The sequence below is a fragment of the Anabas testudineus genome, chromosome 21 (assembly GCF_900324465.2).
Source record: "Anabas testudineus chromosome 21, fAnaTes1.2, whole genome shotgun sequence".
Classification (NCBI taxonomy): Eukaryota; Metazoa; Chordata; class Actinopteri; order Anabantiformes; family Anabantidae; genus Anabas; species Anabas testudineus.
The window spans coordinates 9,595,785-9,608,746 of NC_046629.1; the positions used below are offsets into that span (position 1 = coordinate 9,595,785).

Genomic DNA, 12,962 nt, shown 5'->3' on the forward strand with positions numbered 1-12,962 from the left:
CTAATGCCACAATTAAGCAGTGTTTTGTTTATACAGTATATTTAAAGCTTAAAGCTGCTATAATCAATATTTATGTATTAACGGCAGATTAAAGGACTACTTCTATGAGGAAGAGGTCCCTTGTTGTGTGGGGCAGCTGTTTTAAACAAAAAGCTTTGATAAACATGCTCTATGTGACATGCATATGGTGAACACACAGAGGAACATTTAGTAGCTGGAAGCCCAGATAAATGTTAATGGACACAAACACAACTTTAAATAAGCGCCAATTTATTCTGTATTTGCAACATGAATAAAACGTCAAACACACGGGACATAACTTCCTAAGGCGACAAGGTTGTTGCAGCCTGTTGCAGTGTTAATTAATTTAAAGGAGAGACTTTACTGATCTGCTTCTGCTTCTGTTCATGCTGCAGGTTTGGGAAAAACCAAGAGGAAGACAAGCGCCCGTGATGCTTCACCAACGCCGAGTTCAGACACAGAGTACCCATCCAATGGAAGCGGCAGTGGAGGAGTGGGAGGAGGAGCTGCTGAGAGAATCTATGACCTCAACATTCCTGCTGTGGTCAAATTTGCCTACACGGCAGAGAGGGAAGACGAGCTGACCCTGGTCAAGGGATCCAAGGTCATCGTGATGGAGAAATGTAGCGACGGCTGGTGGCGTGGCAGCCAGGCGGGCCGCGTGGGCTGGTTTCCATCCAATTATGTCCAGGAGGACCTTGGAGGAGCAGATGACAGAGGAGAGGGGGATACTTCACGGGGCTACCACGGAGGCTCCCAAGGGACTTTGTTGGCCAATGGGCGTGCAGGCGGCCATGGTGCAGTGCTCCACCTTGTTCAAACACTCTACCCCTTCAGCTCTGTGACAGAGGAGGAGCTGAACTTTGAGAAAGGAGAGGTCATGGAGGTGGTGGAGAAGCCTGAGAATGACCCGGAGTGGTGGAGGTGTAAGAACTCACGTGGTATGGTGGGACTGGTACCTAAAAACTATGTGATGGTGCTTGATGAACGGCCCGGCCTGCACACCTCTACGCCGAGTTTCCCACAGAACCGCTTGGTGGCACCGGCACGATCAGGGAAGTTTGCTGGGAGGGACTGGTACTATGGCAACATCACCAGACACCAGGCCGAGTGTATACTCAACGAAAGAGGAGAGGAGGGCGACTTCCTCATACGAGACAGCGAGTCATCGGTGAGTCTGCAGGGTGAAGTCATGACAGAATTGCATTAGAGATGCCGTGAGAAAAAATAAAGATGTAATGCATTCTAGCAGAAAGCAGAAGTGAAAATATATTTACAAAGTCAAAAATATACGTTAGCCTCTGCAATTAATAAGATTTAGAAATTAAGAATTTAGATAGAAAATGTGTTTTATAACTTGCAATGCTGTGCCTAAAGGAATATTACGACATTATTTCAATATTATTTAACTGATAGGACCAAACAATAAGGGCAACATTTAAACGATCACAATTATTCAGGTGTATATCTCAACAGGACATGAGCTGCACCGATTGAAATTCCCCACTGATGAAACAGAAATGTAATACATCAATTCTGATGTAATTCGGATTCTGAGTAGAGCTTTGGAAACAGTGGAAACGGGAAACAAGCTGAAATCTTAACTGGAGCAAGAATGAGAATCTGTTGCTGATAGATGAATTACAACTAAGAAAACACGTAATAAGGACAATTTAGTACATGTGTAGACAACTGCACTGATCTGAAATTCACAAAGAAACATAGTGTGACATCAGATAAAACTAGCATTCAGAATTAACAACATACAACAAAGCTGCAGCTTCAAATAAAACAAATGTCGGATTTCAAATGTGATAACATAGCGCCATCTGCTGGCTAAGAGCATTCTGGTTTTACATGTCATTGTGTTGCTTTTCTGATAGTCTGGTTTCTAACCATATCAACAACTCTTTCTTTACTTTCAGCCCAGTGATTTCTCAGTGTCTCTGAAGGCAGCAGGAAAAAATAAGCACTTTAAAGTGCAGCTGTCAGATGGAGTGTACTGTATCGGCCAGCGCAAGTTCAACTCCATGGATGAACTAGTGGAGCACTACAAGAAAGCCCCCATCTTCACCAGCGAACACGGAGACAAGCTGTACCTGGTCAAATCGCTGCAGTGATTCACACGTCCTCACATCTACACTGGATCTGACACATATACACATGCAGACACTCTCTCATGCACACTATACATACAGAATACTAATGCCACTCCCTAACTGTCTTAACTCAAGCCTTAGCTCTGGACCCTCGTTGCTGTGGCATCTGTCCCGCATCCAGAGCCCCAGCTCTATAGCCGAGCAGTTAACCCCAAGACTGTGCACTACGTCAGCTCACGCTCAGCACGGTGCATCTTAAGCCTCTCATTTTGGATGTGCAGTGGCCACACCTGCTGCTAACAGAACGCCTGAGGCCTTGCCGGGTTGAGCTCTCGCTCTGATGTCATACGTAATGTCCATTTACTACCACGCACATTGTAGGTTACACCATTGCTCTTAATCCACACAGAAGGTCAGACATTTAACAATAACTCAAACTGACTCTGGTGTTATGTCAAATTACTGGCCACTGTTTTAATTTCTTCGTTTTATTTTTTAAAACAAACGCTTGTTCTTGAGTTAATGGTTTGTTTGTTTTCAAAGGTAATTTAAATGTAATCATTACTTTTTCATACAGTGACTTCACTAAGTGACCAGAATCGCTCTCTTGCCTTTTTCTCCTCGTTTCTCTACATTATTTCTCTCCCCATTTGAACTCGTCTTCTCTCACTCTTTCAAGTTCCACCTTGTTTCTTTCTCCACAGACACAGTCATTATTATTGGTGTAAATGAAAACCTGGACTCGATACTTCCTGTAATATTTCTAAGCAGCATCAGTGGAGTGTTAATGCAATAGGGGAGAAGTCTGAATTCCTGTAGAGTTTGAATGTTTATCAATGTAACCAAATGTGCCACCCTGTACCCATACTACTGGCTCCAGGTCTGCACTGCACTCACCATACTTGGCATTCATTCTTAGCTCTGTGCTCATGATTTATAACTTCTCACACTGCACATGTTCTCCAGTGTGTGTCTGTAGCTACACGAAGATACCGACTGAAGAATAATAAACGTTTTCGGTAACAATTTTGAGTAAATGCTTAATCTTCTTTGATGAAATTGAATTGAATTTTCCAGCTCCTGCGAATGAATGCAGTTATAAAAGAAATAACTCTTGTGATGGTAGTATTTGTCAAAGATAATTAAATCTTTGTGAATCTTGTGATTTAAAAATATTTTAAAAAATTATACATAAAAGATGGATTGACTTTAACAAATTAAGAAAGGACCTTAGCTCTACGCGTATACAAATTGCCATTCATAGATAGACTGTCAATTAAACCCCTCCCTCCCTCCAACAGTGCTTGTCCAATCATAGCTTAGCAACCGTAATTAGCATGGCTGATGTCTCAAGCCGCAGCGGCATTTAAAGTTAAAGAATTTAGGAAATCAAAGTGGTTATTCTACCGCCTTTAACATTCATGAGGGGGTGCAGCTTAATGAATGGTCAATTTTTAAGAACCGTCAACTTTCACTGTCCAGAAACCAAATATGTTCTGTCTGGTTTATAATGGGAAACAAAATCTAGTCCTACCAAACATTTTTCTCGTTTCTTTACTTTTCGCGATGTGCATTTGTTTACCAATGGAAGTGTTGTTGATCATGGGGTCCTCAGCTTTTATATTATATATCTGAATGTTATTGAACATTGTTATTTAATTCTTGTCTTCACTGTATGTATATATTCAAAATAAGATGAGGTGCATATATGAATCAGATCTAACTATGGTACTGTATCACCGACAACATGATGAGAATTGAAATACTTTTGTTCAATAAAAATTTTTGAAGAATTCTACAAATACGTGGTAAAATGTGTATTTGATGGGTTGTCATGTTTACTATTGTTTAATGGGAGATTGAGCACTGTGATGATTAACTCTTCAAGCTAAATATGTTTTCTTATTGTAAGGATGATGCTGCAGTAGAACACTACATTTAATGGCCGACACCTGAGCTACTGTACACGCAGCTGCCAAGTCTGTTGTTGGTCGACCCAAAGCAAACACAGTACTGTCACTAAATATTACTATAAATAGGCAAAAGATGCTGTTTTCTATTGCTGTTTATAGATTTATAGGATTAAAACTGATGTAGGCCTTAAAATGTAATTAAATGAAAAATACAAAACGATAATTGCACCAAAGCTTGTAGATAGATTTAAGTAGGTTCTCAATGATCTGATATATGCAGTAGAAAAGGCCTGAATAACAAGCACATTATTTAAATGCTGTAGATATATAATTAGTAATTTTACTGCAGAAATAGTTAGCAAGTTATTACCCATGGGGTCTTTTTTATGCACATCATTAGGTTGTTGTAGTTGGGCCATTATCTATCTGAAAAAAGTACAAAGAAAAAAAAAATCTGTGTTTTTACTGACAAACTGACTTGTATTTAGAAAATTTAAAGTTTGCTGCCTATGAGTGTGACAATGTTTTATATTTATATAAAATATATTTTGAAAACTGTCAAACCATGTGCTGCAGCGCCGTTAGGGGTCCACATGATGGCAGTATTGGGCTTCTTGCATCGTCACCTCACAAACTCCACTTTATCATCCTGCAGGACACATTGAGATAAAAGAAAACACAGCATCAGTTGGTTTTAAGTGAATTAAAATTCATTAAAGGAGAATTTTATCTAACCTTTTTTCCTTTTTGGCTTTCCTACTGTGCTTCCTGCTGAAAGGACAGAAAAAAAGCAAATGCAGAAAGGTAATAGGTTTAGGCAACCTGTGTGTCATTTGTCCAAGCCTCTCTAAACTAAAACTAAAATATGGTTATTCTCATTTACTGTCAGCTGCTATATAATTAAAGAAAATGTTAAATATGTAGCTGAAGCAAAATGACTAAACAAGATGAAAAAGCTAAGAAATCATCTCATCTAAATATCTTAAGTGTGCACTGTGTATTTTTTGTTAAATTAGCACAAAATCCAAAGTGAACAACTGCAGTTTTATGAAAGAAAACCAAATTTTATTGCTTCTATATTTTGGCTTTTGTAAAGACAATGAAGAAACGATGCAGTAATTTAGAAGGACAGTTAGGCAGAATTTGTCACTGCTGGACCAAACCGAGCAGAACTGTTTTTCTGTTTGCAGACTTTGTGCTAAGCTAAGCAAAGCTAATGGGTTGCTTTCATCATACTTCACTTAACTTCCCTCAAAATTGTTATTTTATCATGTCTATCAAATAAAAACAAAAGCAGCCCAACATGCTATCTAAACCTGATCTCAGTAAGATTGTGAAGAAGGTCCTTTCAAAGAGGAGATGTGAAGGTGGTGTTTCCACCAGACACCCGGATAGTAAATGACTGTTTTGCAGACTTGGAGATGTTTATATTATTAATACAAACATCAAATGACAACAGAAAACCAAAGCAGGCGAGCCACAACTGTGCTTAAGGCACAAATATCATTTACTGGTAGAGTTAATACTAAAATCCAGCCAGGTAAACATACAGCCAGTTGAACACTACTACACTTTTTGATTTACTATATTCATGTTACTCATGCTCTGTTCCTTCTTACACCTTCACCTCTCTTCATCTACCACGACAGAGCTTCTTCTTTCATTGCGGAAGAATACTCTCCATTATACTGTAGTGCTGACACACAATCGAGCAGCAGACTCGCACCCGCTGCTTTGAAAAGGCAGCAGAGAAATAATAAATAACAAATCACCAGAGACCCGTTAAATCATATTAATGTCCATGTGAAACACAGATACACTAAGTGAATCCTTTTTACATAAAGCAACACTAACTGCTGCTGCTGGTCAGCGCTGACAGCATAATGGTTCCTCTCTTTCTCTAAAAGATCACATATTCACATTTATCATACCAGCACCTCATTCTGACAGAAAGGCTTTTATAATAAAGACTTATATATTTTGCTTTTTGTCCTTTTATATTTATATGTAGCATATTTTCACTAATCCCTATTCTTTCCTCCTTGTTGTATTAGGCTGGAGATTTTCTGCACTTTTCTAGACACACAAAGCGAAACACCCCAACAACAAAGAGACACTGAAGACAGGTGCCTTAAAGCACTGGCAGAGCATTACCAGGGTACAAATCCAGTACCTGGTGTCGTCTGTGGTTCCAGTCACTGACTGGAAAGTACCCTAGAATTAAAACTGACAATTCAATGTCAGTAAGACTGAGGCGCTTAATTAATCTTAGAGACTCAATGAGGCTTTACTGGTTAAACACACAAGGTGTGAAAAATGTCTGGTATGTGCTTATTTTTATCCACTTACACTCATCTTTTCACACTTCCCTCTGTCTTCCTCTCTCCTTTAACCTTGAAAACAAAATCCATATTAGTCCAAGCAGCTCAAGGCCAAACATCTCACACTGAGCTCTTGATGTCAGTGACAACAACACTGTTAAATATATATTGAGGTGAAATAATGAGCGATTCTTTATCATTAATGTGAGAGAAGGGCCTGCAGCTGGATTCAGATGTGACCTTTCATTTTATTTTACCTGTATGTATATGATGTGTAATTAAGAGGAAAAAGAAAGGAATTCGAGAATGTGACACTGCATTCCTCTTTACAAAGCAAACGGGTGTGAAAGGTGTGAAAGAGGCTCTGGCGTGCCCTGAAAGGCAGGAGCGAAGAGGCAAAGTGTGGAAAAACAAACACGTTCACCTTGTAATCTCCTTCAAATCTCGATGCAGCTATCATTGTCAGATTAGTCTGACAGAGAACGACGAGGCACAGGACCACCAATCTTATTTGCTGCTGATCAGGTAAGACAAGAGGAGAAGAGACGATTATTAGCACATAAAACACCTTTTTTCTCTTTTACACACACACACATATTACATGTCAGCACTACATTGTCTGGTGATGCTGGTGTGAGTACAACATTGTCTGTGCACCTAAACACATCTGTGTTTGCAGATGTCGTGGCACTTACATGGCACATAGATTCACACTCAAAACATTTCATTTGCTCACACTTTATTTCTGCTTAAATGTGTTTTTGGAGAAAGAAAAAACAACAAAACACCAATTTAAACATGATGGAATATTTAAACAGAAAAAAGCACATGTGCAAATCTTATAGTCAATAAAATCCCTTCATGGATTTCCACGTCACTGTCACTAAAATAAACCTGTCTTGGGTCACAATGCACACATTGTCAAGTCAAGCGCAACAAGAGGTGCGAAGGAAGAGAGAGGCCAAGACAAATAGAAGGACGGAGGTAAAGGAACAACAAGAGAAAACGGTGTTTACTTATCTTATGATGATTGATTCAAATTCCTAATTCTGAGCACAGGATTAGAGAGAGGATTCCTGCTTTATGTTTGTGCAGGAATGCTCTGATGCAGACAGATTGCAGGATTTGAAATGAGTCCGAGTTGTTGTATCCACATATCACAACACTAGCTAAGTGTGTGTTAAGTTCAAATGGGCAAATCAAACCTACATGTCCGATTAACGTTAGCGGCTATAAATTCTTTGTCTCTCTCATCCTCCACTCTTAGTAAAAATGACAGAAAGTGTATTTACTTCCTCAATATAGTTTTAGGCTTTCAAGCAAAGGGTTTTTGAAGCTCAAATTCATAACATCTGTAGCCAAAAATCCACATACTAGTACGTCTGTATCGGTGTTTTCCATCTTCAGTGGAAATATGCGCCTGAGGACAGGGAGCCCTTGATACAACTCGCAGTATGCACAAGTCAGCCTGCTCGTTGTTGGAGGAATCATATCTATAGACAAGTCTGCACAGGAGAACGCAGGCTTCTTCCTTTCACTGGCTTTTACAACACAGCATTTACAACTCAGACGGTTCATTTCAATTCCATTCAAAAAAAAAAAAGAAGCAGAATCTCTCTTTCCCCCCCCCCCCTTTCTCAGTGTGCAGCTGAATCCCCTTTGAGTGTGAGAGCTTCCACACAGCTGGCAGCTTGCAGGGTGTATGGACACGTTTGGCAGATGCTGAATGATGAAATTAAAGAAAATGTATTCATCCTCACTCTTTTCCTCGTGTTTTTTCACTCACTCCCACTTTTTTCCAAAATCCCTCGCAAAAACAGGGCAATCATCTGCCAGATTCTGGTTTCCTGCGTTCCAGCTCTACCTATGAGACACCGAGAAACTGTAGCTTTCACTCTCTGACACACAAATACTGCACATTCATCACATTACAAGTTCAAGCCCAGTTGACAAGGAATCTCTGAAGTAAACCTCTGTATGCTTCAGCTGTTCTGCAGAGAATCGCTGACTGACAAACAAGCGAACTCTGTGCTTTTCATTCAAGTGAAAATGTGTCATCTTTGCAGGAAACATGCAGTAGAGACAAACATCATTAGAGAAGTTTAGTTTGCAACAGCCCAGTTCCACGGTTAGAAAAAGTTTAGCTAACAGAAAAGACTCTGAGCACCGGTGAATCAAGATGGAATAACAGCATCTGCATCATCACATATTTTCTCACTGTATTAGTTCTCTGATCTAAGCATATTTTACATTCAGGACTCACTGTCTCTACAGTCAGTAGGCTGAGTGACATCAACAGTGGTAATTTCGTTTTCCACTGATGTGTCAAGAAAAGCTGCTCTAGTAAATATTACTGAGACGCCATTACTGAGCATGAAATCCCAAAAGGATTTGAAATGTTTGCACACTTGGTTAGCAGATGAGTGCTTCAGTGAAGTCACATTTCTTGTTAACCGAAAACACATTTCAATCCGTTTCATCTGCTGCAACTGCTTCAGCGAACGCCAACGTTTTGAAATCCTATATATCAATTCACACAATTACCCGGCCTGACAAACTTCAGACACAGCACAGCTCTGCTTTTTCCTTCATTTTCATTGTATGAGTATTGTATTGTATATGTACGAGACGGAAAAGTATTTGGGATACATATAAAAATTCATTCTAGGGTGGAAAAGCTTCCAGATGCAGTGCTGTCTCTGTAGGCAGGGAAGTTAACCACATTCCTCCACCATAGGCCAGTTTCCACTGGCCGCCCACTCTTCCCTCTGTTTGTTCAGGGGTTTATAGACAGTCTTTAAGCAGCTCTCTAAAGCTCTGTAAAGAACGAGTGTGTACAAGATGGCATCGCAGCAGCTCTATTTGAGGTTAATAGGGCTGGCTGCATTGTTGACAGTATTGGCGCTTAGAGGTGAGTTTAATCTCGATATTTTTCTTTGGCTTTTCTTGTTTTTTACTTTTAAAATGCCACATTTATTCTCCATATGAACTCTGTCTTTCACCACCTGACTTCGTATGTATTTAGATTTTTGCAGCCGTATCATCTATAAAAGTACTAGCAGTTAAAAAGATGAATTGCTGCATGTCAGTGTGAGAGTTTGTGGAATATCTTTTAGAAAATGTTTGCAAAAAGCCTCTTTCAAATTTTTTGCACAATCGTCTTTCCTTCGGAAGTAAGATCACAGACACACATGCACACAATGCAGATGTATAGACACAATTCCACGTCATGCAAAAAGCCTGAACTGCATTAACTTGACACATGCTTAATGAAAATCTAATGTTTAAAGAAAAAAGCAACAATTTACAGCAACAACAATCAGTAAAATTTTACTTCCCTGCATCTTTACAAATTAAATCATAATAATAAAATTTGGAAGTAAAGTGAGGAATAAGCTGTGTGTTTTTAAATAGCATAACATTCAGATGGTTCCTAGCTGAGGAAAGGAAGGTTAATTATAAAAAAAGCATGATTCTGCTCTGTGCTAACTTCTTGGTCTGCTAAGAGTTGCACTTCATTGTGTTATTTTGAGTCATACGGTACAAAAGGAGGTACAAACCAGTGTTGACAATAACTCCCCTGATACATTCAGCTTAAAAGATCATTTCATTAAGATGTCCTCAGTACTTGTTAACCTAAGCACCTAGAACCAAAGTTAGGTGTCAAAGCTGATTTTAGGTGCAGGTGGTTATGAGCCAAATAATAATATCAGCATACTTGTGTGTTAAATGTTATTAAAATCCATTCGACACTAGTTTGTAGTTTTATTTCAAATGCCCAGTTTGATTGGCTGGTCGTGTCCTTTGCTTTGTCCAAGGTGCATTTGGATAAGGTAAATCCAGAAAGAGATCCATCTAAATGCACAGTGAGCTGATTAATGCACTATTAAAGATGTTAAGAGGTTCACTCATTTCTAATTAACACTGGATGAATAAGCTATGGAAAGCATGACTCATACAGTGCAAGTTGTGGACAGACAGCAACAGTAATGAGAAACATTCTGTGGGAAATGAGTCCATAGCTCATTTGCAACACAACCTGGAGACAAACACATGCAGGCAATTTTCACCCTTTTCCACTTCTAGCTGCACTGTGAAAATGTTTAATGATCATGGTAAGACAGAGTGCACCTCAACAGTTAATTCAGTCAACTACAAGTGTTGCAAAAGGTCATCGTACTGAACTGGCTGTGTGCAGCAAGGTACGAGCCAATTGATCATTGCCCACTTAGTTGACATTAGCGTTCACCACAGCCTTCATCCTGCTGTTCTTGTGAAGTACAGCAGTTGCTACAGCTCTGCCCTGCTGTTCTAGAAACTCTAGGTAATATATTTACTTGCAAATTGGACTGCTGATACTCTCTTTAGATCTGCTGCAGCGTAATCAGAATAACTGGTTATAATAACTGGACATTTGTACATTAACTTTAGGTGTATTCTGCTCAAATCTACCAAGCAAATAACTAATAAAACCAAATATATTGAACAAATGAATGGCAGCTGATTCAACTGTGTTCTATTTATTAATCAAGTCTCTTACCTGAATGTAAATTGGGGCAAATTGCAGCTCATTAGTTCTGTTTGACTCCTTTACAGATGTATCCAGTGACAGCAGCTTACACAAGATCTTAAGAAAAAGAGATGGTAATGCTCATCAAAGTATTCTCACGACCAACAAAATGATCAACTCCAGAAAAAGTGTATTCAATTCTACCGTCATTCTTTTGCCTCTATTGTGCTTCCACCCAGTGGCAGGAGCAGGTACTGGCTCCTCCAAGTTGTCTGTTGCCATTCAACCTTCCAAGGCTCAAGAGTTCCTGGCAAAGCTCCGCAGAACCAAGAGGAACATTTGGGATCGCAGCAGACCAGACGTGCAACAGTGGATTATGCAGTTTATGTACATGGGGTATGATGAGCAGGTGAGTTCTGGCTATGACCAGGAGTCATTATCCGGCGGAGCCGTCAGCATGACCGAGATTCTGCAAAATAAAACTGATCCAAAGAACAAAAACATGCATTAATTGCTCTCCCTCTCTGTCACATCACACTGACATCACACGGTTCTTCGTTGTCACTTCATCCAGGTCAACTGAGGAAAAACTATAGTATTGTACTTCCATAAAGTCTTGACATTTCTATGTCATTGATTTAAAGTGTGTGGCACCCAGCTATAAACAAAGGCATTGTTCATTAATGTGCATCATAAATTAGAATCTGGCAGCACTGGAAGAGTATCAAAACAAAAGTGATGACAATTCAATGACAAGTCAACACTCAGCATCACTATGGTCAGAAGTGTGTTTTGTTGCACTTCAAGTTGAGTCAAGTCAAGACTTGACTTGTAACCACCTTCCATCAGTGAAAACACAGTGTACTGCAGTGCATGTTTGACCATGGATTAGGAAAAAGCAATAAATGTATAAATGTAAATGTGACAATAACAAATAAATAACAATCTGATAACAGCTGTGAGTTTGCAGGCCTGTGCTGCCAGGACACTGTAAATCCAGTTTCATCAAATCACATATTGCACCTCGGGGTACCTTGAGTTTTTTTTTAATTTATAGCTTATAGAGTAAAATTTGGTCTGGTCAGAAAAACCATGTATCCTCTAAATGTTGCTGTGTGACAGAATAAATACAAATGTAGAACTGAATACATGACAATACATGAAATCCCTCTTACTCACACATACACACAGAGTCTTCCAGGTCAGCGACTATCACGTAGAATTCAGTGCGAGGAATGACGGGGCAGATAAAAGCTGGAAAAAACAGAGAAGAGTACACAAAAGAATCCCCTCTGTCACCACGTGTGACAGCTGACAGCATTTTCATTTCAGCCGTTATTGCAGGATTTCTCTAACAGTCTTATGCATGAGGCATTTTCCTGCTTAAAAAGGTCAAAGCTGTCAAAGCACTGGCCTTTTCAATGTTTGCCTTTCATGCATGCATTTGCCCCAGCTGTGCCTGCTTCTTAACTTGAGATTTGTCTAGGCAGTTTGCTAATGAGTTACGGCTGTGGTGTTCTTCCTCAACAGAGGCTGGAGACTGACCTCTCGTACTGGATGGATCAAGCACGCGCTGGTGACCAAGGACGTCAGCACCACTACGATGAAAACTCCCCCATTGGCCCACGTTATCCCAGCTCTTACAGACATGGAGCTAATGTCAACTACGACTACTATTAATTCCAAGCACATGCACACAGAAAACACGACCCACTGCGTCAAGGGTCAAAGAGTTTTTCTAGTCAGGCCTATACCTGTCATGCATTCGTCAACATCCAGGAACTTAATTGGATTTAAGCCTGAAATGAGTTGAAAATATTTGAAATATCCTATTTGGAGGCTAAATTTGTATTACAGTTAAGCAGAAATAATAACCTACAATGTTGTTGCTGTTATGCATCTTTTACAATACAGGTTATATAGCATACAAATATACTAAATAAAGCACAATCCTTGACTTTTATTGTCAAACAGACTGAGCACATTTTATGGGTATGCCGTGACTCCTAACAGTCAACATAGACATGTATTGTCTATCTGTATGTTACTTTCTGAGTAAAAGTTAATGTTGTTCCACACATCATTGCAATAAACAAAT

General features: G+C 39.5%; 2 protein-coding genes and 1 long non-coding RNA gene across 6 annotated transcripts in view; 2 read left to right on the forward strand and 1 right to left on the reverse strand.

The window, feature by feature from the left end:
• The window catches only part of nck2a (NCK adaptor protein 2a), a 30,649-nt gene extending 26,738 nt beyond the window's left edge, over nt 1-3,911 (forward strand). Inside the window, exons 3-4 of the mRNA XM_026375764.1 lie at nt 417-1,192; nt 1,947-3,911. Of these exons, the coding sequence (XP_026231549.1) occupies nt 417-1,192; nt 1,947-2,141 (971 nt within the window). The 3' untranslated portion in view covers nt 2,142-3,911. The remainder of the gene's footprint in view (nt 1-416; nt 1,193-1,946) is intronic.
• On the reverse strand, nt 1,092-10,981 carry LOC113172749. Of its 4 annotated transcripts, XR_003299785.1 has the most exons (5): nt 10,895-10,981; nt 6,779-6,871; nt 6,383-6,426; nt 4,598-4,682; nt 1,092-1,198 (listed from the first exon to the last, which is right to left on the reverse strand). It is a non-coding gene; the product is annotated as an uncharacterized LOC113172749 (long non-coding RNA). The 4 variants fall into 4 exon arrangements; XR_004463549.1 differs by having other exon boundaries at nt 4,598-6,426; XR_004463550.1 differs by having other exon boundaries at nt 6,383-6,871.
• Nucleotides 9,118-12,960, forward strand: ecrg4a (ECRG4 augurin precursor a). Its single transcript, XM_026375765.1, has 4 exons — nt 9,118-9,265; nt 10,951-10,998; nt 11,104-11,273; nt 12,395-12,960. The coding sequence occupies exons 1-4, from the start codon at nt 9,196-9,198 to the stop codon at nt 12,542-12,544; spliced, it is 438 nt and encodes a 145-aa protein (XP_026231550.1). The 5' UTR covers nt 9,118-9,195; the 3' UTR covers nt 12,545-12,960.
• The last annotated feature ends 2 nt before the right edge of the window (nt 12,961-12,962 follow it).

Coding starts and splice junctions, on each gene's coding strand:
- ecrg4a (XM_026375765.1), top strand. CDS start 9,196: ATGGCATCGCAGCAGCTCTATTTGAGGTTAATAGGGCTGGCTGCATTG. Junction 9,266..10,950: donor GACAGTATTGGCGCTTAGAG/GTGAGTTTAATC, acceptor ACTCCTTTACAG/ATGTATCCAGTGACAGCAGC. Junction 11,274..12,394: donor ACATGGGGTATGATGAGCAG/GTGAGTTCTGGC, acceptor CTTCCTCAACAG/AGGCTGGAGACTGACCTCTC.